This window comes from Haliaeetus albicilla, chromosome 10 (genome assembly GCF_947461875.1).
Source record: "Haliaeetus albicilla chromosome 10, bHalAlb1.1, whole genome shotgun sequence".
Taxonomy (NCBI): Eukaryota; Metazoa; Chordata; class Aves; order Accipitriformes; family Accipitridae; genus Haliaeetus; species Haliaeetus albicilla.
This window is the reverse complement of record NC_091492.1, coordinates 24271852-24298541: the sequence shown is the minus strand read 5'-3', so window position 1 is coordinate 24298541 and position 26690 is coordinate 24271852. Positions and strand designations below refer to the sequence as shown.

General features: G+C 61.6%; 5 protein-coding genes across 8 annotated transcripts; 2 read left to right on the top strand and 3 right to left on the bottom strand.

Moving 5' to 3' along the window:
- Positions 1–1537: 1537 nt before the first annotated feature.
- Positions 1538–3278, bottom strand: LOC138687348 (acyl-coenzyme A thioesterase THEM4-like). The gene is given in 5 exon segments (XM_069794113.1): positions 1538–1900; positions 2012–2136; positions 2233–2349; positions 2435–2585; positions 2667–3278. Coding segments are annotated over 5 exon segments (555 nt in total). The 5' UTR covers positions 2767–3278; the 3' UTR covers positions 1538–1838.
- Positions 3279–4880: 1602 nt separating this feature from the next.
- S100A10 (S100 calcium binding protein A10) lies at positions 4881–6987 on the bottom strand. The gene is made up of 3 exons (XM_069794109.1): positions 6863–6987; positions 5450–5598; positions 4881–5236 (listed from the first exon to the last, which is right to left on the bottom strand). Exons 2-3 carry the CDS (start codon positions 5579–5581, stop codon positions 5075–5077), a joined length of 294 nt encoding a protein of 97 aa, XP_069650210.1. The 5' UTR covers positions 5582–5598; positions 6863–6987; the 3' UTR covers positions 4881–5074.
- A 1218-nt stretch (positions 6988–8205) lies between these two features.
- Positions 8206–22706, top strand: DEDD (death effector domain containing). 3 transcript variants are annotated; one of them, XM_069794064.1, is made up of 5 exons: positions 13353–16076; positions 16469–16851; positions 20194–20301; positions 20883–21029; positions 21123–22706. In XM_069794064.1, exons 1-5 carry the CDS (start codon positions 16042–16044, stop codon positions 21497–21499), a joined length of 1050 nt encoding a protein of 349 aa, XP_069650165.1. In that variant the 5' UTR covers positions 13353–16041; the 3' UTR covers positions 21500–22706. The 3 variants fall into 3 exon arrangements, with proteins under 3 accessions (XP_069650166.1, XP_069650163.1, XP_069650165.1); XM_069794065.1 differs by lacking the exon at positions 13353–16076 and adding an exon at positions 8206–9688 and having other exon boundaries at positions 20883–22706; XM_069794062.1 differs by having other exon boundaries at positions 13295–16076; positions 20883–22706.
- Positions 22609–25061, bottom strand: NIT1 (nitrilase 1). Of its 2 annotated transcripts, none has more exons than XM_069794070.1 (6): positions 24981–25061; positions 24236–24517; positions 24030–24133; positions 23814–23947; positions 23551–23676; positions 22609–23195 (listed from the first exon to the last, which is right to left on the bottom strand). In XM_069794070.1, the coding sequence occupies exons 2-6, from the start codon at positions 24472–24474 to the stop codon at positions 22914–22916; spliced, it is 885 nt and encodes a 294-aa protein (XP_069650171.1). In that variant the 5' UTR covers positions 24475–24517; positions 24981–25061; the 3' UTR covers positions 22609–22913. The 2 variants fall into 2 exon arrangements, with proteins under 2 accessions (XP_069650171.1, XP_069650170.1); XM_069794069.1 differs by having other exon boundaries at positions 22609–23192; positions 24236–24610; positions 24972–25057.
- PFDN2 (prefoldin subunit 2) lies at positions 25024–26088 on the top strand. Its single transcript, XM_069794101.1, has 4 exons — positions 25024–25236; positions 25416–25504; positions 25600–25723; positions 25820–26088. Exons 1-4 carry the CDS (start codon positions 25051–25053, stop codon positions 25997–25999), a joined length of 579 nt encoding a protein of 192 aa, XP_069650202.1. The 5' UTR covers positions 25024–25050; the 3' UTR covers positions 26000–26088.
- Positions 26089–26690: the final 602 nt, after the last annotated feature.

The window sequence follows — 26690 nt, the reverse complement described above, 5'->3', positions numbered from 1 at the left end:
AGCCGCACGCGCACCCCTGCCAGCCCCCCCCTTGCACACACCCCCACCCCCTGCCACACGCCCCCCTCCGCTCCCCTGGCCTTGCACGCACCCCCAGGTGAGCACACGCCTGCACACGCGTGTGCCCCCTGCTGCAGCCCCCCGTGTCGGGCCCTACCTCGCATGGCAGCGGCGGTGGCGCGGGCGGCGCGGCCGAGCGTTATAAGGGCGCCGGGGCCCCCCCGGCATCCTGCCCCCCCGGCATCCTGCCCCCCCCGGCCCCACGCACTGGAAATTTCCGACTTTCCACGGTGCGGCTGGGGGGGAAACTGAGGCACAGAGGGGCGGTGCGGGGAGCCGGGCGGCCGGGGGCACCCCCCCCGCCCCCCGTGACCCCGATGACCCCAGGCGAAGCAGAGTGGGGACCCGGGCATCCGGACGGACACCGTCACCACGGCCCCAAATTCTCCAGGGTGGCCCTGACACCCCCAGGCCCCACGGGACCCCACGGCACCCCGATGGGCTCTAGTTTTGGAGTGCAGCAATGGCACCCCATGACACCCTGATGTACCTGGCCCTGGGGTGCAGCCACAGGACCCAACGGCACCCCAATGTGCTCAGTTTTGGGGTGCAGCAATGGGACCCCACAGCACCCCAATGCACCCACCTTTGGGGTGCAGTGATGGGACCCCATGGCACCCCGATGCGCCCACCTTTGGGGTGCAGCCACGGGACCCCATGGCACCCTGATGTGCTCTAGTTTTGGGGTGCAGTGATGGCACCCCATGACACCCTGATATACCTGGCTCTGGGGTGCAGTGATGGGACCCCAGGGCACCCCAATGGGCTCAGTTTTGGGGTGCAGCAATGGGACCCCACAGCACCCCAACACTCCCACGTTTGGGGTGCAGCCAGGGGACCCCTTGGCATCCCGATAGGCCCAGCCCTGGGTGCAGTGATGGGACCCCACAGCACCCCGATGCATCCACCTTTGGGGTGCAGCAATGAGACCCCACAGCACCCTGATGGGCCCCGCCCTGAAGTGCAGCCACGGGACCCCACGGCACCCCGATGCACCCACCTTTGGGGTACAGTGATGGGACCCCACGGCACCCCAATGCGCCCACCTTTGGGGTGCAGCCACGGGACCCCCCCGCCCCCAGGTGCCCATGGGGGCTCAGGCGCTGCCGGCTCGCGGAGGAAGCCGAGGCCGCAGCTCTGGGGACTCCGGGGGTCCCCCCGCCCGCCCGGCCCGCGTCCCGGGTGGCCGGTCCCGTGTCCCACCCCCGTCAGCCCCGGGAGGGGGGGGGCCGCCCTGCCCCGCCCACCAACCTCTCCTGGCCCCACCCACCTCTTGTGACTCCTCCACCACCACCGCGAGCCCCCGGCCACCTCTTCTGCTGCCGCGGCCCCGCCCACCCAATCAGCCCCCGCCCATCACCCCGTGCCTGACCCCGCCCCCGGCCCCGCGGGCGTCCCGTGGCCGAGCCCACCCTAGGCCCCCGCCGTGTCACGGGGACCCCGCGGGGTCGGGGGGTTTGAGGGGGGGGTGTCCCCCCACCCGTGGGCAGCGCGGCAGGGGGACCCCGAGGTGGCAGCAGCGGGGGAACACGTGTGCGGGGGGGTCCTAAAGGGGTCCCTATCCCCCCTCCCCCACGGGGGACCATCCTGGCCGTGGGGTCCCACCCGTGACCCCCGGGGACACGACCGAAGCCCACAGAAACACCAGAGACACCAGGGGTGATCTGCAGTGGTGCTGCTGCTTGTGGCCCCCCCCAGCCCCACCTGGGGAAACTGAGGTGGGGGGAGGACACGGGGGGGACACGGTGGGGACACACACACGGGGTGACCGGGGACAGCTACCGGCCACTGTCCTCCTCCCGTGTCCGGTGCTCAGTGGGGTCCAGCCAGATGGAGAGACCTGGAGGAGAAGGGGGGAGGACACAGGCTGGATGGGACCCCCCCAGTGTCCTCCCCCCACCCCGTGTCTCACCCACCCCCGGGGTGTCCTCAGGGGTGTCCCTGTCCTCACAGGTGGCCCGGGCATGCAGCGTGTCCCCCTCGGCGCTCTGGACGTGGCAGGAGAGGAAAACCTTGCGCCCCTCCAGCCGCTCGGCACGGCCGTCCAGCAGCACCGCGGCACCCAGTGGGACGGGGCTGGGGGGGGATGACAACACCGCATCTCAGGTCCCCTGTCGTGTGCGTGTGTCCCCCCCCTCCTTGGGGACACCCCCCGTCCCTGTCCCTAGTGACACTCATGCCAGGTAGTCGATGCTGAGGTTGGCTGTCATCACCTTCCCAGCTACCGCCAGGGCGCAGGTCCCCAGCGTGCCGTCGATGATGGCAGTGATGGCACCGCCGTGGGTCAGGCTGGTGGCGGTGGGGGACAGATGAGAGACATGGTGAGCGCCAAGGTGGGGGGACACATGGCGGTGGTGGCAATGGTGACGCTTACCTGGGGTGTTCCTCCAGGTAGGAGCCGGGCTGGAAGAGGCAGAGCAGGCTGCACTCGGCGGCGTTGAGAAACATGGCGTACTCAAAGCCGACGCCGGCACCCTCGATGGCGCGGAGGAAGAGCCGCGTGTCCCCCGGTGTCACCGGCACCTCTGCAGGGACGGGAGCCGAGTTGGGGGGCACACGGGGGACACAGGGGACACCCCACCCCACCCCCCACCCCCAGCACACACACTTTCCCGGGAAGTGTTCGTGGGCGCTGCAGTAGGAGGGGAGCCGTGCCCAGGCCCCGGTGGCAGCCATGGCGAGGAGGCGCCGGTACTGCCGCCGCATGGCATCACTCCAGCCACCGTTGGGCACCGCGTAGTCCTGGGGGGGCTCTGGCCCCGTGGCGGGGGGGGTGCAGGCAGGGACGGGCAGGGGGATGGGGATGGATGTCAGCAGCCAGCGCCTGCCTCACCACCCCGCCGCTGCGCCACATGGCTCCAGGCTGTGATGTCATGCCTGGTCGGTGGGATCACTGGGGGTGACATCACACCCGGTCGCTGGGGTCACCGGGGGTGATGTCACGCCTGGTTGCTGCTGCCGTGCGATGTCACACGTCATCAGCAACCCCAACGGTGATGCCGCGCCCTGTCAGGGAGGCTCGGTGCTGCCACACTGGAAGCCAGCAGTGATGTCACTGTCAGCGGTGATGTCACTCCCAGCCGAGGGCAGGGGCAGTGACGTCACTCCCGGTGCCCCCCCCCGCCCCAGGACCCCAGTGGGGCCAAGGACAGACAAGTCAGAGGTCAGAGGTCAGTCCGGTCCCTGTCCTAGCTGCCCGGCCCCTGTCACCTTCCGCCCCGTGACCCCTGACCCCCGCTCACGTGACCTCTGACCCCGTGACCACCGGCGGCCCCGCGCGCCCCCCGCACCAGGCCGCGGACGCGGCGACCGCTGGCCGAGACGGGAGAGCGGGCCACGCCCGTTCGCGTCACCGGCGGGGCGGGGCCTCCTCAGCTTCCGTAGGAGCTCCGCCCCGCCCCGAGGGACCCCTATAGGCCGCCATAGGCCCCCCTAGAGCCCTGCGCTGCCCCGAGGGACCCCCCCGGAGACCCCCTCCACCGCCCCATACAGCCCCATAGAGCCCCCGGGAGCCCCGTACAGCCCCTACGGACCCCCTGTAGGCACCTACAGACCCCTAAAGCACCCCATACATACCCTCTGCAGTGCCTATATGCCCCTCTGCAGCCCCACGCAGTCCCTACAGACCCCCTATATGAGCCCATACCACCCCATACAGCCCTATAGAGCCTCCTGGGACCCGCATACAGCTCTATACTACCCCATACTGCCCTATACAGGCCCTACGGACCCCCTGTAGGTACCTATAGCCCCCTAAAGCACCCCATACAGCCCCACAGAGCCCCCTGGGACCAGCCCTATACAGCCCCTATGGACCCCCTGTAGACACCTACAGACCCCTAAAGCACCCCATACAGCTCTATACAGCCCTGTGCAGTGCCTAAACACCCCTCTGCAGCCCCACACAGTCCCTATAGACCACCTGCATGCCCCTATGCCACCCCATCCAGCCCCATCCAGCTCCCACGGACTGCTATACAGCCCCATGCATCCCCTACACACCACTAGGCAGCCTCATGCAGCCCTATACAGCCCCCCCCCCACCTCTATGGAACCCTGTACAGCTCCTGTGGACCCTACACAGTCCCCCTATATCACCCCATACAGCCCCCTACAGCCCCTCTGGACACCCATAAGCCCCTACACAGCCCCATACAGCTCCTGTGGACCCCCATACAGCCCCTATACACCCCTGTACAGCCCTTATATACCTCCATGCAGCTCTCTGGGGCACTATAGCCACCTTATACATACCTATATAGGCCTGTGCAGGCCTTACAGACATCTGCACGTGCCTATACAGCCCTCTGCAGGCCTTATACAGCTCCAAACCACCCTGTATGGCTCCTTTAGGTGCGTGTACAGCCCCGTAGAAACCTCCACAGCACTTACAGGTCACCTATATGCTCACATATACCCCTGTATGGGCCCTATAGACTCCCTCTACGCCCCCATACAGCCCCTTTAGATTCCTATGCACCCCTATACAGCCCTCTGTGGCTGCTGTAGACCCCCTACAGAGCCCTGGGCAGCCCCTATAGAAGCCCTACACACGCCCTATACAGCCCCCCCAGGACCTCTGAACCCCCCCCCCAGCCCTGTACCCCCCAGCCCTCCTATGGCCCCACAGCCCCCCCCCCTTGTTGAGGGACCCCACCTCACCTGCTGGCTCCAGCACCCAGGGGGGCCTGTGCTCCACACCCCCCCAGCCAGGGTCACCCCACAGGTGGGGCTGGCAGGGGACAGGGACCCCGGAGGGACAGGAACCTCAGGGCAATGGAGACCCCGGGGGGATCCCAAGAAACGAGGCAGCTCCAGCGTAGTACAAAACACCTTTATTGAGGCAGGGGGCAGCAGGGGGCAGCAGGGCAGCACCCATGGGTGTCGGGGCAGCGCCCAGGGGTGGGGGGGGGCAGCACCCATGGGCATGGAAGCAGTGCCCAGGGGTGGGGGGCAGGACCCATGGGGAGGGCAGCACCCAGGGGCATCAGGGCAGCACCCATGGGTGCTGCTCTCACTTCCTGCCCTTCTGCTTCATGTGCAGCACGAAGTAGTCATTGCAGGCGATGGTGAGGCCGGCCACCAGCGAGAAGAAGCCCTGGAAGCCCACCTTGCCGTCCCGGCACTGGTCCAGGTCCTTCATGATCTTGTCCAGGGCCATCGGGTCCCGCTGGTTCTGGGGGGGGGGGGGGGGGAGCAGAGATAGGGGTCAGGGCCCGTCACCCCAGCATCGGGGCTGAGCCCACCCAACAGGCTCCCCCGAGCCCCTGCGCAGTGGGGTCTGTTCCTGGCGGGGGGTTGTGGGGGTCCCATCCTGGCAGGGTGCTATAGGGTCTGATCCCAGGGTGCTATGGGTACCCCCCCCCGGGGCCCGATCCTGCCCCCCCACCTCCAAGAAGCCGGGGAACTCCTTCTCCATCAGCATCCGCAGGTCCTCCTTGCTGAGGTGGTTCTTGTCCCCTGCGTACTTGTGGAAGGTGAACATGAGGGTCTCCATGGCGTGCTCCATCTGGGATGGCATGGTGGGGGGCTGCGGGACTGGGGGGAGGAGGGGGGCACACTCAGCCATGTGCCCACACCACCACCCCCCCCACGCCCTGCTGGCAGGCTGCAGGCTGAGGCTGGCGCCGCTCATCACACGTGTAAGCAGTTTTCCAGCCGCTGGGAATGACTCAGCTCGGGCTGCAGCCGCGGGGTGTGGCCGGGGAGGGGGACACACACATACATGTCCTGTGGGTGTGATCCGTGTCCGTCCGTCCCCCCCCCAGGCTACGGGGCACCCTGGGGAACCCCAACCAGTCATGGGGGGGGTATTGCGCAAAGCCCCCGGTCTCCTCCCTGGGTGGGGTGCACCCTGCCTCAGTTTCCCCATCTCTGAGGGGTCACGGGGGGGGGGGGCAACCCCAACCCCCCCCCCCGCAAGGGATGACACCAGCACCCCACCCATCATTTTGGGAAGGGATGCCCGGGCCTGGCAGAGATGTGGGGTGATGGCAGCACGTGGACACGCCTGCCCCATGGGTCTGCTGCCCCCCACCCTGTCCACCCAACGCCATGATTCTCCCCCCACCCCCCAACCTCCGTGTGCCCCCCCCCCGGGTGGGGACGGGGTTGGGGGCACCGGTGCCACACCCCAGCGCGGGCGCCTGCCACTGAAACAGGAACTGGCCCAGCCCGCGGCTTTGCCTTCAAAAACTTGGGGGGGCCCCCGAGGAGGGGGGGGCTGGTCCACCCCTACTCAGCACCAGGGCCCCCCCGGTCAGCCCTGCCCTGGCCCCCCCAGCTCGGGCTTTGCCCCCCCCCAAGCGGGATGCGGCCCCCCAGGGTGTGGGGGCATCTCTTGGGGAGAGTATGCCCCTCCATGGGCACCCCCAGATTTTCTGGGGGGTGGTCAGGGTGGGGTGGCCCTGGGGGGACCCTGGCCCACGTGCCCGTCTTCAGGGTCCCCCTCCAAAGGGGGGTGCGGGGTTGGGTCCCCCTTTAACGGGGGGGGGCAATGCCCAGAGGTCCCGGGGGGGGGGGGCAGGATGGGGTCCACCCCTACCGGGAGGGGCAGGATTGGGGTCCCCCTCTGGCAGGGGGGGCAGGACTAGGACTCCCCAGCCGGCGGGGTGCCTGCCCGGGGGGGGGGGAATCCCCCCTTTAAATGAGGGGTGCAGGATTGAGTCCCCCCCAAGCAGGGTGCGCGATTTCCCGCCCCCCTCCCCCAAGCGGGATGCAGGAATGGGGTCCCCCGAGTAGGATGCAGCCTCGGGCCCCAACAGGGGGTGGAGGGTCGCCCCCTGTGCCCCCCGGTACTCACGGGCGGTGCGGAGCGGCGCGGCGCGGAGCGGGCAGTGGCGGGACGCGGCGCCGCCCGGGATAGGCACGGCGGGGGCGGGCCGGGGGGGGGCACCGGGGGGGGGGGGGGGGCCGGGGCGGCCCCGCTGAGTCACCCGCTCCCCGCCCGGCCGCGCTCCGCCTTAACCCCCTCCCTCCGCCCGCTGGACCCCCCCGGGCCGCCCCCAGACACCGGGGACCCCCCCATCATCAAACTCCCCCCCCCCCCCCATCATCATCATCATCGCCGGCGGGGCCGCCACCCCGGCGCGTGCAGACTAATTTACGACTAATTAGGTGCCGAGGCGTGGGGACCCCGGGGCAGCACCCAGCGCCTGGCGGGGCGCCCGGCCGCGCGCGCCGCCCCCGCAGCACCCCGGGGGGCCGTTTGCCTTCGCGTCCCGGGGACTCGGGTCCCGCGGGGGGGCAGGACCCCCTCCTTGGGTGCCGAGGGCCCCGGCAGGCTGAGCCCCCCCCCAAGCCAGGGGGTCACCGGGACGGGCCCGCCCCTGCCTCAGTTTCCCCGCCCCGAAAAGGTGCAAAGGTGGAGGGGGGGGCACCCATGGGCCTCTCCCCGGCCCTGCCCCCCGCCGTGGGTGCGGGCCCTGCCCACCTGGCACCATCTGCCGGAGACGGGGAGAAGGACGAGCCTGGCCCCGGGGTGCCTTTTCCTGGGGAGGGACACCCCCCCATTGTCCCCAGGGGGCCCCCAAGGACCCCCTCCCTCCACAGGGGACCCCCCAACCCCCCCAGGTCCTCTCAATCCCCAGGGATCCCCCCCTCGGCCCCCCCAGCCCCCCAAGGGACCCCCTTGTCCCCAGGGCCCACTGTCCTCGTCCCCCCCAGACAACCACACCCCAAGGGCCTCCCCTTCCTCACAGCCCCCCCCCCAATCCCTAGGGACACCCCTCCACCTCAAAGACCCCCCTCAGTCCCCAGGAAGACCCCAAGGAACCCCCCAATCCCAGAGAACACCCCCCCTCCTGTCACTCTGCCCTCAGTCAAGATGGCGGCACCCCCTCGTGCCTCGCAATGGGCGCGAAGCCGCGCTGGGCGGACCCCGCCTGCCCTCTCCCGAGATAGCGCCTGAGTCCCCACGTGCCCCAAGGGCGTGGCGGCCTTGCCAGCTTGCCCTTACCCAACATAGCGGCCGCTCGCCAATGCTCCTGAAGGGTCCTGAAGCCGACAGCTGGTGACCCGGATGGACCCGCCCTCCTGCCCTTATCCAAGAGGGCGCCACGCTCCCCGGCTTTCCCAATAGGAGTGAAGGTGGAGAGGTGAGCGTGGCCCGGATGTGGGCGGGGCCTCTATCCCGGATGTTGCGTCGCTCCGGAGCCGCGGCGGCCGCCTGCGAGCGGGGAGCGGAGCGGACGGAGCCAACATGGCGGCGCTGAGGCTGGGGCGGCTGTGACGGGGAGGCCGCGGCGCCCTCAGCCCGGGCAGCCCCGTAGCGCCAGCGGGGCCCGCACAGCGGAGCGGGAGCTGAGCCGGCGGGCATGGCGGGGGCGGCGTAAGGGAGGCCTCAGCGGTCCCTGTGGGTGAGGGGACGGGCCCGGGCCCAGGCCGCCTCCCCCCTCTGCCAGCGCGGCCCAGTACCGGGCAGGGGCAGCGCAGGAGAGCCCTCGGGTGCCCGGGGGATGGGGGCCTAGGGGGGCCCGCATTCCCGTGGCCGCGGGGCCGAGCCGCTCTCCTCGGTAGCCCGCGGAGAACCATCGCCCCCCTCCCCGCCTCAGGCCGGCGGCCCCTCGCCGCCCTCCCCGCCCCTGCCGTTCCCGGGACCTTGCGAGGGCGGACAGGGCCGTCCCCGAGCGGCGGTGGCCGGACTTTGGTTCCAGAGGCTTTAAAAAGCCGGGCGCTCCCCAGGTGCGGGGGGAGGCCGCAGCCGGGCTGTGGCATATGCCGGTAACGGGGAGGGAATAACTGGGCGGGGGTCAGGGGCGAGTGACGGAGCGAAGCCTTAGCCGCCCTCAGGTAACCCTGTGTTGGTGATTTAGTGCTGTATTTCTGGGAGCTTTGAGCTTAGCTTCTGGGGGAGTCAGGAGTTTTATTCTTTAACACAAGTGTAGGGCAGCGCGGCTGTAGAGGTTCGGACGGAGCAGCTGAGCTCTGGGCCCAGCTCTCCAGGCAGGCTCTCTCCTGGGAGATAAGCTGGTCTTAAGGAGCTGGGGGGGTGGAGACAAGCACTCTATAATTGCAAGTAAAGGCGAAGGAGAAGGTATGGGCTGAATCTTAAAAGAGTAACCCAGTTCAGATGACCTTTTCTCAGCTCTTTTGTTAAGGTTTATCACTTAACCTGATCCAATTTCTGGAGAAGTTGCTATGCTAAGAAAGCAAATCGAGATTTAACGTATTCTGAGCACCCTATCCGTCGCCTGGGTTTGTGAGGGCGGCGTCCAGCCCTGCTGATAAGAAGGGAACAAGGGAGTTCATTCTTCAGGAGTGGTGTCTTTAAAAAAACAAAATGACCTAGAGAGCACAGAGTGAGTTCCGGACTTTCCTTTTCCTCGTCCCCATGTCATTAAGTTATTAAGTAGGAAAAAAAGAAGGTTTTAGGGGGGAAAAAAAATTGGGCAGCTTCTGACAAGTTGACCAGCTTTAACACTGACCACCGATACCTGACGCTGGAAGTTTGGCTTCCCTGCTACAAGAGCCATACGTGAAACTCTCTGTTGGAGCTTCTGCGGTTTTGTTGGGTAGTTTATTTAAAAAGTCAAGGAGAAAAGGGGATAGAAGACTTCTTAAAAACACTCTCACTTGGCTGCTGTTTGAATCGTGGATTTAAGCAAGACCAGAAGAGCTTCTCGCTAAGGTGGGTGTTCCTACATGTTTGTTTGTTTGTTTTTCTAATGTACTAAGGATTTGCCCATCCCTCCTCTCGTGTAAGGAGCTGCTTGCATGAGCCTTATGCTGTCGGGATGGATCTGGAGAGGCCCAGTCCTCCTTGGACAGAGTCTGGCCTCACTGCCTGCTGAGATTTATATCTCAGGTCAGATGACGCCTGCCTGTGTTCAGAACTCTGCGGTTGGGCTAATTGTCCTGACTTGAAAAAGTTTGGGAAGCGTGGCTGCAGGTGAACCCTGATCAGGTGTCCTTTAGCTGATGGAAAGGGCGAGATTGGTAAAGCTGGCTGCATAGTGCCTTCCTGATGAGCTGCTGGGTGCGATCCAGGGCTCCAGAGGGGACCTGGCGGGCGCTGCCTGGCTGACGTCGGTGGCGGCGCATCCCCTGCCCGCGCTCCCGTTTCCATGGCTCGGGCGTCGCATGTGATTACGCGCCGGCATCAGGGAGAGCAGCTCCAGCACTGCTGGGAATTTCCAGCTTTGGGGTTTTATTTAGGATTTTGCTCTTTCCCCCTGTCGGTGTGCAGCGGCTCAGGCACTGTTCCCTGGCTGGTGGCGGTGCTCTGTCTCAGCACCCCAGTAGTAATGGGAGGGGTTTGTTTCTGTGGGGTCCCTTTGCTGGTGCCGGTCAGAGCAGGCATTAGAAATCAAGGCTGTAGTTGCCACGCAGTGGCAGAAATTAGATTGGGGGTTTCGTTGAGGTGGCGGGAATTAGATAGGGTAATGAATTGAAGTGAGATGCACTTCCTGCACTTAAAAATAAAAATGCCCCTCCCCCAACTAAACCCATGCACCAAAAAAAAAAAGCCCCCCAAAACCCCAATCCTACCCCGAAACAGCTGCTAGCAGAACTATTTTTGCATCTGGCTCGTTCTCAGGGGGTTACAAATACTTTGTCCAGTGACGCAGCGTGGCTGAATGCTTCCTCCTCCTCTGGCCTTCCCTGCTGTGGGGTGTCTGGGGATGGCTGTGCATGCTGGTCTTCTGCCAGTGAAATCAAGCATATTTTCCTGGGCTGGGACTAGTGGGTTTCTTGTCGTTAGTGGTGGGTTTAGGATCTTTTTCTGCCCTACAGACATTATTGTACTGGCTCAGACCCACCGTCACCTCACCAAGGCTGACACAAAGTGCTGCAGGGGGGAGGTCAAAAAAAAGCCCTTCCAAAGAGGATGATTATGGATTAATCTTATTTCTCCTCAGCTCCCTTTGATCGGTTCATCCTCTGTGCAGCAGAACCCTTTATATCCCCACTTTTCTCATTAATCCATCTTGTCCTGTAGCGAGTTTGCCAGCTGAGGTTACCTGTCCTGCGGGTGTGATACCTTAGGATGACAAGTGTGATGGGACAGGCAGCAGAGTGGCTGCACCGTGGGCAGTGTCCTATCTGTCTGCCAACCCGGGAATCGGGAAGATTTTTTAGACTCTGTGGCCGGCTATTTGGTCCAACAAAAAAACCCCAGCAGCCGAGTGGCTCCTGAGCTTGTGGCCTGTCCAGCACAGTCCCAGGCTCCTGGGAGAGGAACTGGCTGCAGGCAGAGGTTTGGGGCCAGGACTGCTGTCCTGACGGATGGGATCCGTACCCTCTGCTCGCTGTGTGTGTGCAGTGAGCTGCGGGACGGCTGAGCTCTTTCCCAAGGAAGGAGAGGAGAAGAAACGCATGTTTGGCATGACAGTGACCGCAGGAGCTATCAGGAGGAGAGCTGGGGTGAGTCGGGCAGCCAGAACGACTTGAGACTTAATTGGTTTTTGCACAGGCAGTTTCAGGTTGAAGGTGTCTGGAGAGGAGAGGAAGAAATCTCCCGGTTAACTGCTGCTGGGGTGGTGAAACCAAAGTGTTCAGCTGTTTGTTTCTGTTTGCGTTTCCTTCTCTTTGGTAATTGAGGGCATTGGGAAAGTTGGTGTTTGAGTTCTGGTTCTGCCTCAGGCTTCAAGCGTCTGCCGAGGCTCCGCAGTGCCGTTCATCCAGCTCTGCTGCTGCCGGTCCTCGCTGAGTTGAGCAGGATCAGGTCTGGTCTGCAGCGAAAAGGCGACTAGGTGTCTCCCTCGCATCTGTTTGCAGCACGCCGGACGGAGGAGGCTGGGATAAGGCTGCTCTGGAAAATTCACCTCAAAGCCAAATTTCAGCTTGAAGTTGTTTTTTGTGACTTCTGTGCCCATCCAGGCAGGAATGTGCTGTGAGGAGCTGGGGTTTTGTGATAGTGACCTGAACTTCAGTGGCAAAAATCCCCAGCATCTGCATGGGTTAAGTCAGATGTTTGAGTAAGGCTCAGACTGATTAACTGCAGAGCTTTGTAGGCACCAAAAGCTTGTTTTTCCTGTTCACCTTAAATTATTTTAATGATCCTGGAGCCTGTGGAAAGTCTCCTGAGCAGGTGTGATGTGGTGTTTGTTTGTGCTGAGGGTGGGCAGGGGTCTTTGGGGACATGTCGCTTCTGCCCCGGTATGGGAAAACCACGGCACGATCAGCTAGCCAGGGCACAGGCAGCTCCTCATCTTCTCCTGGGAGATCTTTCCTGTTCCCTACATGATGGGGCCGTTCCTTGAGGAAAATCAAAGTATTTTAGGTTTGTTTTTTTTAATGTACATGCACAGCAAAGTGCTCTAGCCTTCCGATCCTGTGGGTTTAAGATGGGAGGAGAGCCAAAGGCGAAGGGAAGCGGGGATCTCTTCCAAGTAGCGGCCGCTGGAATCCCCAGCTTGAAAATAAATTTAACAGCTTTTTGTGGTTTTGGGTGGTGCAGCTATAAGGAACTGCCCCCCGGGACTCAGTACTTCCCCCCCATAAAGTCTCTTTCTGCTGAATGTTTTCTTGTTGTGTTTAGGCAGCACAATGTCAAATTGCCTTTTTTTTTTCTTTTTTTTTTCCCCTCTCTGGAAGAAAAAAATGCAATGTAGTTCCAGGGTGGTTGGTACTAAATAATCAAAGGATAGCGTCTGCCTAATTTCTGCCTTGGGCTTATGCAACCATGGTGGATTGACCCTGGCTGGACGCCATGTGCCCACCACAGCTGTTCTGTCACTGCCCTGCTCAACTGGACAGTGGAGAGAAAATATAACAAAAGGCTCATGGGTCAAGATAAGGACAGGGAGAGATCACTCAACCAATTACTGTCATGGCCAAAACAGACTCCACTTGGGGAAAATTAACTTAATTTATTACCAATCAATTCAGAGTAGGGTAATGAGAAATAAAACCAAATCTTAAAACACTTTCCCCCCACCCCTCCCTCCTTCCCAGGCACAGCTTCACTCCTGAATTCAGTAGCTACCCACCTCAGCAGCACAGGGCGATGGGGAATGGGGGTTAGGGTCAGTTTGTCACACGCTGGCTCTGCTGCTCCTTCCTCCTCAGAAGGAGGACTCCTCACTCTTCCCCTTCTCCAGTGTGGGGTCCTTCCCATGGTAGACGGTCCTCAACGAACTTCTCCAACGTGAGTCCTTCCCATGAGCTGCAGTTCTTCACGAACTGCTCCAGCTTGGGGTCCCTCCCACAGGAGACAGTCCTCCATGAACATCTCCAATGTGGGTCCTTCCCACAGTCTGCAGTTCTTCACAAACTGCTATGGCATGGGGTCCTCCCCAGGCTGCAGGTGGATATCTGCTCCACCATGGACCTCTCTGGGCTGCAGGGGGACAGCCTGCCTCACCATGGTCTTCCTCATGGGCTGCAGGGGAATCTCTGCTCCGGCACCTGGAGCACCTTCTCCCCCTCCTTCTTTACTGACCTTGGGATCTGCAGGGTTGCTTCTCTTTTATGTTCTCACTCCTCTCTCCAGCTGCAGTTTCTGTTCCACGGCAACTTTCTTTTCCCTTCTTAAATACTTTATCTCAGAGGTGCTACCACCGTCATTGATAGGCTTGGCCTTGGCCAGCGGCAGGTCTGTCTTGGAGCTGGCTGGCATTGGCTTTATTGGACATAGGGGAAGCTCCCAGCAGCTTCTCACAGCAGCCACCACTGTAGCCCCTCAGCTACAAAACCTTGCCCCACAAACCCAGTACAGCAAATCAGTGCTTGGCAAAGCCGACTGCAGAAAAATGAGCTATTTTAAATGAAGCTGCTATAAAAGAGGGTCCCAGAGAACAGCTCCTGGTGCTTGCCATTGCCCAGGTTCGGATGGTTCCTCCTGATTTTGTGGTGCGGGGCAGGTGGAATGGGCGCTGCATTTGGGGACAGAGGTCGGGTTTCTGGACCTGCCTGAGGAAGATGGTGTGGTGTAAATATCCAGGCAATTAGCTGATAAGTGGGTGTGTGGGTTTATGTTCAGTTTTTTATCTCAGAGCTGCTTACAGGACACTGGGAAGAAGGCAGAGACATCGCTTTGCACTGCACGTGGTTGTTTCTTGTGTTTTTTACTGTGTAGAGGAATATTTGTAGCTCCCACTGCAAAATCCTGGACCAGAGTGTGCGTGCAGCACCTACGAAACCTGGCAGCGGGGCAGGAGCAGAGGGAGAGCTGTGGGTGCAAGCTGAGTGGGCCCGACAGCCACTTGAGCCACTGGCCTGTAAAACAAGCGGCATGTGGGTTCATTTACTGCTCGGCACCAGTGCCACAGCACCAAAACCGGTCTGGATGCAGCTGAGGAACGCCAGGGACTTTACTGTCAGCTTGAAATGTGGCTTTTGGCAAACACTTTGGTTGCTCTCGGTGTTTTTTCTGCTCACGACAGCGACCATCAAGACTAGGGATTGTTTGTCTTAATGTTTTTTTTAATACTTTTATTCTGTGTTCACACAATTACCGTGCGCTGCCTGTTGATATTCTGTTGTGATGCAGCTGCAGCTCCTGGTAAAGGCTTCTCCATAACTTGGCTTTCGCAGGGTTTATGAGACCAGAGAAATCCATTCCCTCTCCTGGGACGTGCTGGGCTGCAGCCCAGCGCGCTCTGACTTCTCCATGGAGCTGATGTGGCTCGGCACCCGGGGCAGGAGGAGTGGTTGGAGAAGAACCGGGGTGCTTTATTCTGTTTTTTCTCCCCTCTCTCCTGCATGGAGATGGCTATAGGCTGTTGGTACCAAGAAATATTTTCACCAGAAGCTGTATTGATATGACTTTTCTACTTGGGGGGAAGCTCTACAGTATATATTGCCCTCTCCTCCCCAGCTGGAGTAGTCAGAGTTGTGTCAGACTGTTTTCAGAGCAGCAGTCGCTCAACACATTTTTTAATTTAAGCTATTTGCTTTTCACGATAGGAATTAAAACCCTCCCATTGAGCGCTGGTGGCCGACAGGCCCAATCGAGGGCTCCCTGTTCCTCCGCCTGCCTGGGGCCAGAGCATGAGTCACGGGTCGTGCTGGGAATAGACCGGAGATTCCTGCCTGTGTCCCGTGTTTACGCTGCTGCCGCCTCTGTTTTGGGAACTGTAACCAAGGAAAGCTGCTCTGTGGTGATGCTGGCTGGGCTCGGGTGAGCTCTCTGGAGGGAAGAAGGAGCCATGGCCCGGTGCCGTGTGGAGCAGGGAGCCACTGACTGCGGGGCTGGATCCCTTCTGGAAAATGGCAGGGCTGGTATCGAACTGCGATCTCCGCTCTCCTGCGGCCTCTGGTCCTGCGTCTCGTAGGGGAGGACTCCTCCTGACCCAGTTAAACTAACGAGGGCCATCGTTTTAGGGTATAGCCGTGATGCAATGATGGCGTGACTCCCCCATACGGCATGCATGCTGGCACAACGAGGGTGTGCCCGGGGCAGGTGCCTTTTTGCCATGGGTGCTACCACCACCCCCTAGCCTGAGATGTGCTGCAGGGGTTTAAATGTGCTTTGGGGGTCTGAAGCCCCCTCCAAATAGCTCAGGGGGGCGCCGCGGGCCACAGCCCTCTCCCAGTGCCCAGCAAGCCATGTGGTGTGGTTACTCCTAACCCAATCACTGTGTGCCCTGGGCAACTGGTGTTGCCAAATGGCTTGTCACCAGTTCCCAGCGTGTCTTGTGGCAGACTCTGTGCAGTGGCATGGTGCCATCCCCAGGCATAGGATGGCTTAATGTCACCCGCTTAGCTCTGACAGCGCTTGATCCCTAAAGGAGGCCAGACATGGGCTGTGATTCCTGCGGGTCCCTACTCTTTTTGGCTGGGTGCCTGACTCCCTGTGACTCTTGGTGAAGAAATGAAGCTGTCAGTGCTGCTGAAAGAGAGCTGGGTGATGGCAGAGCTACGAGGAACTTCCCTGGGGGAGGCCGTAACCGGGTGAGAAACCTGCTGAGACGAGGAGGGTGAGCCCTGAGTTGGCCACTGAAGCCAGTCTGACGAGGCTCGTGCTCCTCCAACTTTGAAGCTGAACAGGTCGGGGCCTGCCGAGCGGCTGATTTCCTTCTCCCTTGATGTTTTGGCATGATACCAGTGGCTGCGCCGAATGGCTTTGTGTGGTTAGTACCCGCTGGTGGGGCAGCGGAGGGTTTAGCTGGGGCTGTCGACATCCCACTTGGCTTTGCCGGGGGATGCGAGAACTCATTTTGCTTGGGTGGAGGACCTTGGTCCTCACCTGTGTCATGGTCTGGAGCCCTGTAGCTTGTAGGTTTTTCTTCCAGATGGTGTTTGGGTTCATAAGTTAATGTGGCAGAGACCTGTCAGTGCTGGCAGATCCCGGTGCTGTCAGTCTGGTACCCAGCCCTCGATTTTTTGGTGTAAGATGCTCCAGCAGAGGAGAGGACGAGTCATGGCCAAGCATGGAGATGCAGTGGAGGGGTGCAGAGTGGGCTTTTTAATCAAGTATCGATGGGGAAGGAATTAAATTCTGTTGGCCCTCTCTGTCTTCTAGGGTTGCAGTGCTAAGAGGAGCCCCTGGCTTGGCTGGCGCGTGCCTGCAGCAGTGGAAGATGGCTGCCTTCAAACGGAGCCGAGCGCAAGCATGGCCGGAGGAATGGGGTGATCGGGAGCATGGGCTGTACAGCCTGCACCGCATGTTCGACATCGTGGGCACCCACCTGACCCACCGGGATGTGCGGGTGCTCTCCTTCCTCTTCGTCGACGTGATCGACGATTATGAGAGGGGGATGATCCGCAGCGGCCGGGACTTCTTGCTGGCGCTGGAGCGGCAGGGCCGCTGCGACGAGACCAACTTCCGACAGGTGCTGCAGTTGCTGCGGATCATCACTCGCCACGACCTGCTGCCCTACGTCACCCTCAAGAGGCGACGGGCTGGTAAGTGATGCCACTGGCAGCCTGGCCTGCTCCCTAACGAAGGCCGAGTTATTCAGCCGTCTCCTGTTTCTCCTCTACTAACACCCTGGAGGTGCAGTGGTTAAAAGAACCTGAGGCTTGTAAGAACAAACAGCTGCCAGAACAGCAGGGAAATGCAGGCAGAGAAGGCAAAGGGGTATTTTACAGGGTTTTAGCAAGTGCCCACACACGGTTTTGGGGGGCTTAAAGCCTTGCTTCGTTTCTGGCAAGTGCCAAGGTCTCCTCCTTTCTTTAGTGGCAGAGAACTGGGATTCCTGCTGCGTGCTGTGCAGCTCCATGACTCCCAGCTCCGTGCCTGCGACTCCCAGCTCCTGCTGCTCATCCCTAGTTTTTAGGGAAATGCTCCTTTTGGCCCAAAATCCTGCCTGGGTGAGATGCCTTGGGTGGCCCCAGGGCTGTGCTGGGGAGTGAGAAGGAGCCGGGAGGGTCTGGGGAAACTCGTGGCTGCTGTGCTCGATGTGCCGTCGGCTTCGGGGGAAACCCGCTTGTCCTCTCGGGGCTGAGGCAGGTTTGGGAAGGCAACCGCTGTTCTCCTCAAGCTGGTGCTGTCAGTCCTGTGGTGTGCAGTGCTCAGAGAGGCCAGACTGAGAAACCCGTGTCCAAATTCAGACTTTTTTTCGCCCATTTTCCACTGAGATGCCCCAAACCCTCCTCTGTTGGCCGCCCCTTTTCCCCTCACTCTTTCCTGGCTCGGAAACCCTAGCAATGACCTGACTATTTGGATCTGGATAATTTGATGGGGTTTTGGTCACTTCATGGAGCTGTCAGGCTGAGCTGACCCCCTGCCCTCCACCATCTTGGCCCTGTGCCTTTTTTTCACTAAAACCCTCTAATTTACAGTTCAAAGAAATACCCCAGATCAACCAGAACCAGAGGAGTCATGAAGGAGAGAGCACTTGTTGCAGGGGATATGTAAGGCAGCTGCTCCAGCAGGATTCAACCTCTGAAATTTGCATCTTTGCTTTAAATGAGGATAATTGGGCTTTCTTGGCAGTTCCAGGCTGCTGAGTCTCCCCAGTTTCTGCTCGCACTGTGGGCAACGGTGCTGTTCCCTGCCAGCGCTTGGGAAAGCGGTGAGTGCAAGTAGAGGCAGGCATTCAAAACTCCCTGGTTTTGGGGGGATGAGAGGAGCGACAGCAGCGCTGGTGTGAACAAACCCTTTGAGCTGGGGCTGTCACTGGGAGCGTGGTCCCATGCTGCCTGCAGCCTCTGCCCTGCCAGGGGGAAACTGGATCAGGCGGCTTGAAAATTAACGGGTTCTTTTTTTCTTCAGTCGCTTCTTAACCAGCATTGGGCCGGGGAGGGGCTGGGGATGCTCCGTTTGGTGGCAGCTGCTGCCTTATGCCGCTCTGAAATGCCAGAAGCTTCCAGCCCTGCTCGACCTCATGGGATGGAGCCTGAGCACAGGGCAGCCCTGCCTGCGCCTGCACCCTGCACCCATGCAGGTTCAGACCAGACTCCATGAGGATTTTCCCATGTTATGGCCTTTTCTGGGAGGTGGGAGCGCATGCTCTGCCCTCTGTGCCACTCCTGGAAGTGGCTGCCCCGGGGATGGATCCCAGCCTGTTCCCCTGCCATCGCTGCCAGCTCCACTGCCCACAGAGCCCCTTGCAGGGCAGCCAGCACCGTGGCTTGGTGCAAGCAGGGTGTAGGAGGCTGTTTACCGGTGCCGGTGTAACCTTGCGGTGCTCTCCTCTGCACCAAGCCAAGAAAAACTAGAGGAAAAGGGGTGTGTGGGCATGTTATGCAGACCAGCTGGGCAGCACTTGGATTCGGGGAGGTTGGATGGATCCACGGCTCTGTGTCCCCCAGTTTGTGTAGCATTTGGGGGTGTCACAGCACTATTTTTGTGTTTCTTGAGCAGCTTTTTGCTTGTTTTGTGCAAAAATCCAAACTGAAGGGGCACTTGGTTGCTCTACCTCAGTCGGCTCAAGCCAGGTGAACCCTCCCTGTGTCGGCTTTGGTGTGTTCAGGGTGAGATGGATGGATTGTGGTATTAAAGTGCAATACTCACGTGGTTGGGGAGCTGGAGGTCGGCATTTGCGTCTCCATACACTGCCGTCATGTGAGAAGCGATGCTCCCTACCCGTGAGATCTTGTTCTTGCAATGTCTCCAGCCACGCTTGGGTGGAAACTGTTTAATTAAATGCACAAAAATAGCATTCCAAAAAGCTTTATTAAGAAAGGCACCTTACATGTGGTTTATAATACGCAGTGCTTTGCATTTAAAGAGGAGGGATTGATTGGTTAAAGGAAGTCTCCTCTGGACTTAACGAGCTGATGCTCGTTTCTGGTTCCCGTGTCCTTCCAGACCCTGCAGCAGCCAGGAGGTCTTGTCTCCTTCTGCCTCATCGTTATTCATGGCTCTAAAAAGGAGCAAAACCCTGTCCTGAATTAGCTTGGTGCAGCCAGAGCCGGCTGGGCGAAGGCAGAGAGCGGCGGGGGGGCCGGGGAGACCAGCAGCCTTGGCCAGCTTCGGTCCGGCAGGGATGGGAGGGATTCTGCACGGGGATGGGCAGTGCTCTGAGTTCATCAAACAGGACAAAAACAATGCGCAGAAAATGTCCAGGCCCTCAAAAATAACTTGTTTTACCCCATAATCTTTGCTCAGCAGCTGCTTCTGCTCAGCAGCTTGACTCTCCTCAAAACCCTGTGTCTTGCCAGTGTGTTACTTCAAGGTTTGATCTGCTAAAGTCACATAAATAATGTAGGCTTAATGTTTTTGAGTGTATGCCAGTTTATCCTAAAGCGTTTCAGCAGCTGGATCCATCCCGGGATCCTGGAACTGCCGCTGTCCCCCTGTGGCTCCGCTCTGCTGGGGCTATGGAGGAGGAGGAGCAGTGGCTGTTCCCCCAGACCTTTGCTCAGACTGACACGAGCCCAAGCTCAAGTAGGGATCACGGGACGAATGCAGGGCTGGTCAGAGCAATTGCCAGGTATGTACGACCTGGTACGGCACCGGCACAGTGTCGGAGGCACTGCCTGCCTTGGCTGGAGTTTCTCCCGGGGGATTGTGTGCGTGCGATGCTGCCAGTCTGTTCTGAGTCTGGGTGTTGGGATTATCTATGGTAACAAATGGAAAGGGCCTTTCCTGTGCCGCAGTTGGGAAGGCTTGGCTCCCAAATGGAGTTTTTTCGAGAGGACTGGCTGGAGAAACAGCTGGTTGATGTGCAGCCGTGCTTGGGGGGATGCAGAGCAGCTTAAGCATGTGTTGACACCCGCCGCATCGGGAAAGACCTGCCCTGGCCTCCCTGTGTCCCCTCTGTCCCTCCTGAAGGGACCTGTGTCCCCTTTCTCTTCCAGTGTGTCCGGACCTGGTGGACAAGTACCTGGAGGAGACGTCCATTCGCTACGTGACGCCCCGAGCTCACAGCGAGGCAGAGCATGGGCTCGGCCACCCCCATAAATCAGGTGGGTGCAGATGCCCACTGCCAGACCTCAGGGTTTGGTCTGTGGGGATTCGGGGGTTCAGTCTGTGGGAATTCATTGGGACCGTCCCGCTTTTGCCTTGTCTGCTCCCACTGGGAGTGCAGGGACTTGCCTTTGGCTGGTGGTAACTGTTCTGTCATTGCTGAAGTAACATCTGATCCTGCTGCCACAAGCCCCCACAGTTTGGGGGACAATCAAGCACAGAGTGTGACATCCCTTCCCATAACTGCAGGGAAGCCATTCAATCTTGGTGTAATCTGGGGTTCCCCTCTTGGGGCTTGCACAGGCTCCTGGGGCTGCCAGATGCCCCTTGGGACGAGCGTCCCAGGATGGTGGGGGTTCAACTGGGAGGTGAATGCAGCGTGGGAAGGAGGGGAGGGCTGGAGCTTGGTGTCAGGGATGGAGCAGGAGTGCTCCAACACAGATTTGGAGTGCAACAGCAAGGGCAAGTGGCCCTGAGAGCTTCAGCAGGGCCTGGGAGGGGGAGCGGCTCCTCCGAGATGTCCCCAGGCAGGGAGCAGGGGGGCTCAGTGTCCCCTAACCCCCGTCCTCTCCCTGTGCAGTGCCTCCCCACCACCCTGTGGTCTGCTGCTCCTCTGCGGGACCCCAGATCTGTACCAAGAGGCCCGGCCGTGGCAGGACCCTCCTCAGCAGCCAGCGCAAGAGGAGGAAGTCAGCAACGCCGGACCCTAAGGAGAAGCAGACCTGTGGTAAGAGCCTCTGGGGGGAGGGGGGGGGGTCAAGGGGTGTTGGGGGTCCCAGCCCCATGCCAGAGTACTCACCGCCCTCCCCGCTTCCTTCAGATATCCGCCTGCGGGTCCGAGCTGAGTACTGCCAGCATGAGACAGCGCTTCAAGGCAATGTCTTCTCCAACAAGCAGGACCCCTTGGAGCGTCAGTTTGAGCGCTTCAACCAGGCCAACACCATCCTGAAGTCCCGGGACCTGGGCTCCATCATCTGTGACATAAAATTCTCAGAGCTCACCTACCTCGACGCGTTCTGGCGTGATTACATCAACGGCTCTTTGCTGGAAGCCCTCAAGGGCGTCTTCATCACGGACTCGCTCAAACAAGCCGTGGGCCATGAAGCCATCAAACTGCTGGTCAATGTGGATGAGGAGGATTACGAGGTCGGGCGCCAGAAACTCCTGAGGAACTTGATGCTGCAGACGGCTCCCTGACTGCCTGATGGCTGCTCGGTGGGATCCAAGCTTTTTCCTTCTTTTTTTTTCTTTTTTTTTTTTCTAAAAGAAAAGGAAAAGATGATCGGGACCCCCACCCGGTACTGTGCAACTCTGGGTTCAGAGCCGGGCTGGAGCCACGGGGAGCGCCAGAGGCTTACATGTTTCCTCACCCCTTTCCTGTCCTGTCCCTTCCTCTCTCGCTTTGTTTTCCTTTTTTCTCTTTTATTTTGTATCCATTAAAAACAAAAAGGCAAAAATCCCGCCTGGGGCATGTCAGTGACAGGGCTGGGCGAGCTGGGGGTGGGGGGAGGTGGTTGGTGGAGGTTTGTACTGGGATGGGCTCAGCCCTGTGGTGCCCATGCCAGGTTCGGGGGTGGCTTTGTCTCCCTCCTGCCCTTGTGTCACCGTCCTGGCGGGCTCTGTGTGCTGGGAGCTGCCCTGCAGGTAGTGCTATTCCCCACCCCGTTTCTCCCTCAAATAACAACCCCCCCCATTGCCTCAGTGGGTTTCTCAGGAGTAAAACCGTCCCCGTGGCGTCCCCTGGACCATGTGCCTTCGTGTCCCCCTCCCCTGCGGGGGCCCGGGGGGGAGGACCAGTGCCGAGGGATGCCCCGAAATCTCTTGCCTGTCCCCCTGCCTCTTCTCTCCCCTCCATGGCTGCCTGGCTCTGTCCCTCCCCTCTCCAGCTGGCAACTGGGACAAACTGGGACAAGGGGCAGGTTGGGGCAGCATGATCTGCCTGTTGCTGGCAGCAGGCAGCTGAGCCTCTGCCTGCACTCTGCCTGCATGTGTTGGAGGGCAGCTGGCAGTGTGCAGTGCGTGGCTGCCTGGCCCATGCCTTGGCTCCCTGTCCCTGGAGAGCCCCCAAAATGGCTGTCCCCCGCCCCCATCTGCTGCCTGTGGGTCCTTGGGGTGAGGGGATTTTTTTCCAGCTCCATCCTGGTTTTGTGTTTTTTTTCTCCCCATCCCTGCTCGGCTGCTGGGGGGTACAGACCCCCTCCTGGGTAGGGGGCAGCTCCCCGGGACTCATGGTGTGTGTGCCCCCCCTCCCCTGCCCTGGGGCACGCAGCCCCCCTCTGCTTATGGACGATTCTGGCACAACTTGGTGTAATTTCTGTGACTTCTGTATTTTTTAAACTTCAATATAATGGTCATATTCCCTGTGTAGCTTTCGGGTTTCTTGAAATAAACATCTACCGCAGTGCCTGGCTGGCTCCTTCTGCCCCTGCCTGTGCTGGGGGACCCCTGACCCCCCCCAGCACTATGGGAGCTTGAGGGGGGAGACACTTCTGGCTGCAGCACAGGGGGCCAGGGAGCCCTAAGCCCATCTTGCTGCTGCATTTTGGGGAGAAACAGTCTGAAACAGAGCAGCTCTGGCCCTGCTCTGGATTTTACCACACCAGGGAGGGGCTCATGGCACTGGCGCCAGCCCCATGGCCGCCACACTGCCATAGAGGTCAGGCCGGCGGTGGCTGTGCACTGGGATCTCCTGGCGGATGCGGCGCAGGTAGTCGAGGTCGATCTCGGCGTAGCAGAGCCCAGTTCCCTCATGGCACTGGGCCACCACGGCACCCCAGGGGTCCACCACCAGTGCGTGGCCATAGGATGTCCGGTGCTCGTGGTTCTTCCCAGTCTGGGCAGCTGCCACCACGTAGCACTGGCTCTCGATGGCCCGGGCCCGCAGCAGCACCTGCTGGGGGATGTGGCACTGTTGGTGGTGCTGGACCACAGCCCCGGGTAGGGGGGAAATGGGGCAGAGAGTGGGGTTTGGGTGGGGGCCCCACAGCTGGGCTGGCTGTGCCACCTGCCCCTTAAATAGCCAAAAAAGAGGCTTTTTGTCTTAAATTTGCCCCTCTTGGCTGTAGGATTCATCCCTGTGTGCTTGCTGCTGGAGATGATTCGGGTGAGGGCTCAGCCCCAAGCTGCCAGCCCCCGGAGTGTCCCCAGCCCAGCAGAGGACAAGGGACAAGCAGCAAGAGCTGCCTGGAGCAGGGCACGTGGCCAAGGGAGAGGCTGGGAGAGGCTGGGAGGGCCAGGGCCAAGCTCACCTCCCAGTGTGCCGAGCCTGTGGGGACGGTGAAGGCTGAAGGGTAGGTGAGGATCTCGGCGCCGGCATGCCGCAGTGCTAGCGAGATCTCGGGGAAGCGCAGGTCATAGCAGATGGAGAGGCCGAGCTGGCAGGGGCAAGGAAGAGACATCAGTGAGGACATGGCGCCTGGGCAGAGGTGAGGGGACGTGGTGCTAGAGCCAGGGGAGCCCCTTGCCCCGCAGGGACCCCAAACATCCCCAGAGGTGCCCATCTGTCCCATACCTTCCCAGCTGGTGTGCTGATTGGGGCCACAATCTCGGTACCGGGATTGGTGAAGCTGCTCTCCTTCATGGTGACACGTCCCTCCAGCTCCACGTCACACAGGTGGGTCTTCCTGTAAGTGGCCACGATGTTACCTGGGGACAAGAGGGTGTGAGGGGGGGACATCCGTGGGAGCTGGGGACCCCAGGTTGGTGGGGCAGGGCCGGGGGCTCTCACCTGCAGGGTCCAGCAGCACATGGCAGTTGTAGATGCGCTGCGTGGTTGGCCAGTCCTGGCCGCGCTCATGGAAGCCGCCCAGGGACAGCCACACGCCGTACTCCCTGGGGAGAGGAACCTGTGGTCACCCTGGCTCTGCCAGCGATCCTGCAGCCAGCACCAGTGGCTCCGTCTCCGCCACCCCGTGAGGGGGTCCCCATCGGTACTTAGCCAGCTCGGCGTAGCGTCCCATGAGGTCCCCGTCCAGTCCCTCGGCCAGGCTGAGGGTCTGTGCCGTGTTGGAGCCGATGTAGTCGAAGCCCTCAGGGAGGAAGACGAGGCAGGCGCTGCGATGTGCGGCCTCCCGCACCAGCCCGGCACAGACGGCAAAGTTCAGCTCCTTGTCGGGTGTGGAGGTGACTTGGCCCACGGCCACCAGCGGCTTCAGCGTCGGGGGGTCCGCCATGGCGTGGGGCAGGTGCGGGGAGCTGTGGCACAGCGTGGGGTACCTGCCCAGGGTACCGGAGCTGTGCAGCCATCTCGGGGTGCACGGGGGGGCTGGGAGCAGGCAGCGCAGCAGAGTCCAGGGCACCGCTCTCAGCCTGGGGGCAGGGGGGAGGCCGGGGTGTGGAGGGGGAGGGGTGTCACGGCTGCTGCCTGGTCCCTGTGCCGGGAGGGACCCACGGCCGAGGTGACGGCACCGGCCCCCACGCAGGGGCCTGTGGGTGGCTGGCACCGGCCAGCCCCCTCCTGTGACCCCACTGCCCCCAGCCCGCCTGCAGCGCCCAGGCCAGACCCCAAACTGCCCCAGCACCCCCAAACTGCCCCAGGTCTGCCCCACGCCAATCCCCCAGCCGCCCCCAGGCCCCATCATCCCCCCCCAATGGCCCAATTTGCCCCCAATCTCCCCCTCAAGCGTCTCCTGCGCCCCCCACCTGCCCCCCGGCCTCCCCCGGCCCGTACATGCCCCACCGGCTGCACGGAGAAGACGCGGTCAAAGTCCCCCGTCCCTCCCCCTCCGCCAGCCTCGCCCGCAACAAAGATGGCGGCGGCACCGCCTCACCGGGCAGTGCCCTCCACGAGCCCCGCCCCTTCCGGCGCCGGCCGGAAAGGGGCGGGGCCCGCGGCGCAGGAAGGCGCCGGTGGCGGGGGGGGGGGGAAGATGGCGGACAGCGCGAAGGGGCGGCCGGCGGCAGCGCCCGGTGGGAAGGCGCTGACGGCGGAGCAGGTCCGGGCCGGCGAGCGGCGAGGGGGCTCCGGCTGGGCCCTGACACCGGGAAAGGGTCCCCGGGCAGGCCTCGGGAACTGGGGAGGGCGGCGGAGGGGCGGGAGGGGTGTGTCCCGGGCAGGCCCCCGGCACCGGGGGGGGTTCCAGCCCCGTCCCCGCCCCTGTCCCTGTCCCCGCAGGTGGTGGCCCGGTTCAACCGGCTGCGGCAGGAGCAGCGGGGCCTGGCCTCGAAGGCGGCCGAGCTGGAGCTGGAGCTGAACGAGCACAGGTGGGGTGGGATGGGATGGCATGGCATGGCATGGCATGGCATGTCTGGGCCGCGGGGGCCTTCGCCGCACTCCCTCACCCTCCTCTTCCTCCCAGCTTGGTCATCGAGACGCTGCGGGAGGTGGATCCCACGCGGAAGTGCTACCGCATGGTGGGCGGCATCTTGGTGGAGCGCACCGTCAAGGAGGTGCTGCCCGCCCTGGAGAGCAACAAGGAGCAGGTGAGGGGCGGCCAAGGACCCCCCCGGGATCCCCCCGGGGACCCCCCGGTTCCTCCACGACCCCTCTCTCTTCCCCACCCCCTTTTTTTTTTCTAGATCAGCAAAATAATTGAGACACTGAACCAGCAGCTGCAGGCGAAGGGTCGGGAGCTGAACGAGTTTCGGGAGAAGCACAACATTCGGCTGGTGGGCGAGGATGACCCCAAGCAGCCCCCCAAGGAGGGGGCCGAGGGGGCTGGGGCCAAGGGCAGCTCAGCTGGCGTCTTGGTCTCCTAGCTCGCCTGCCCTCCCCGCCCCCCCGCCTTGTTATTTAGCTTTGCTCCTCTTGTGTTTTTGTTAAATAAACGTGGGGTTTTTTTCCTTTGGTCATGGGCCAAGCGTGGGCGCTGAGGGTGGCTGCCGCTTCCCAGGCTCTGGTGGGTGGGGGATGGGGGGCAGGAATAGCAGGGTGCAGCCGCTGGGGAAGGCCAGAACAGGGCCGGGACCCCCCACACCCCTGGCTTGGCTTGCCACAGGTGACCCAGTATCACCGTCCCCCTCTCCTGGAGAGAGGTGGCACTTCGGGGGCAATGCGGTGGGCAGGTGGTGGCACCGGGCTGGCCTGGACGACTGGTTTCTTGTTCTGGCCACCAGAAATGCTCTGTGGTGCTTCCCTGGGTGCGGTCGCCAACAGCTTGCCCCCCCCGGACTCCCCCCGGCAGCTGTGGGATCACCACCAGTGCTGGAGCTGCTGCCCCAGCCTCACGTGGGGCTGGGGGGGGGGGAGAAACACCCCCCCAGTGCCTGAAACGCTGTGAGGGGGCCCCAAAATCAGGGTGGTGGGTGCTACTGGGGGGTGCACATGTATGCTGCTGGAGGCTGTGGACACCCCAAAAGGCAGGGACAGGGGATGTGGAGGGGGGCAGGTCCCTGGGGAGACAGAGACCCCAGCACACACCCAGGAGGGGACGGGGACCCAGTGGTGGCA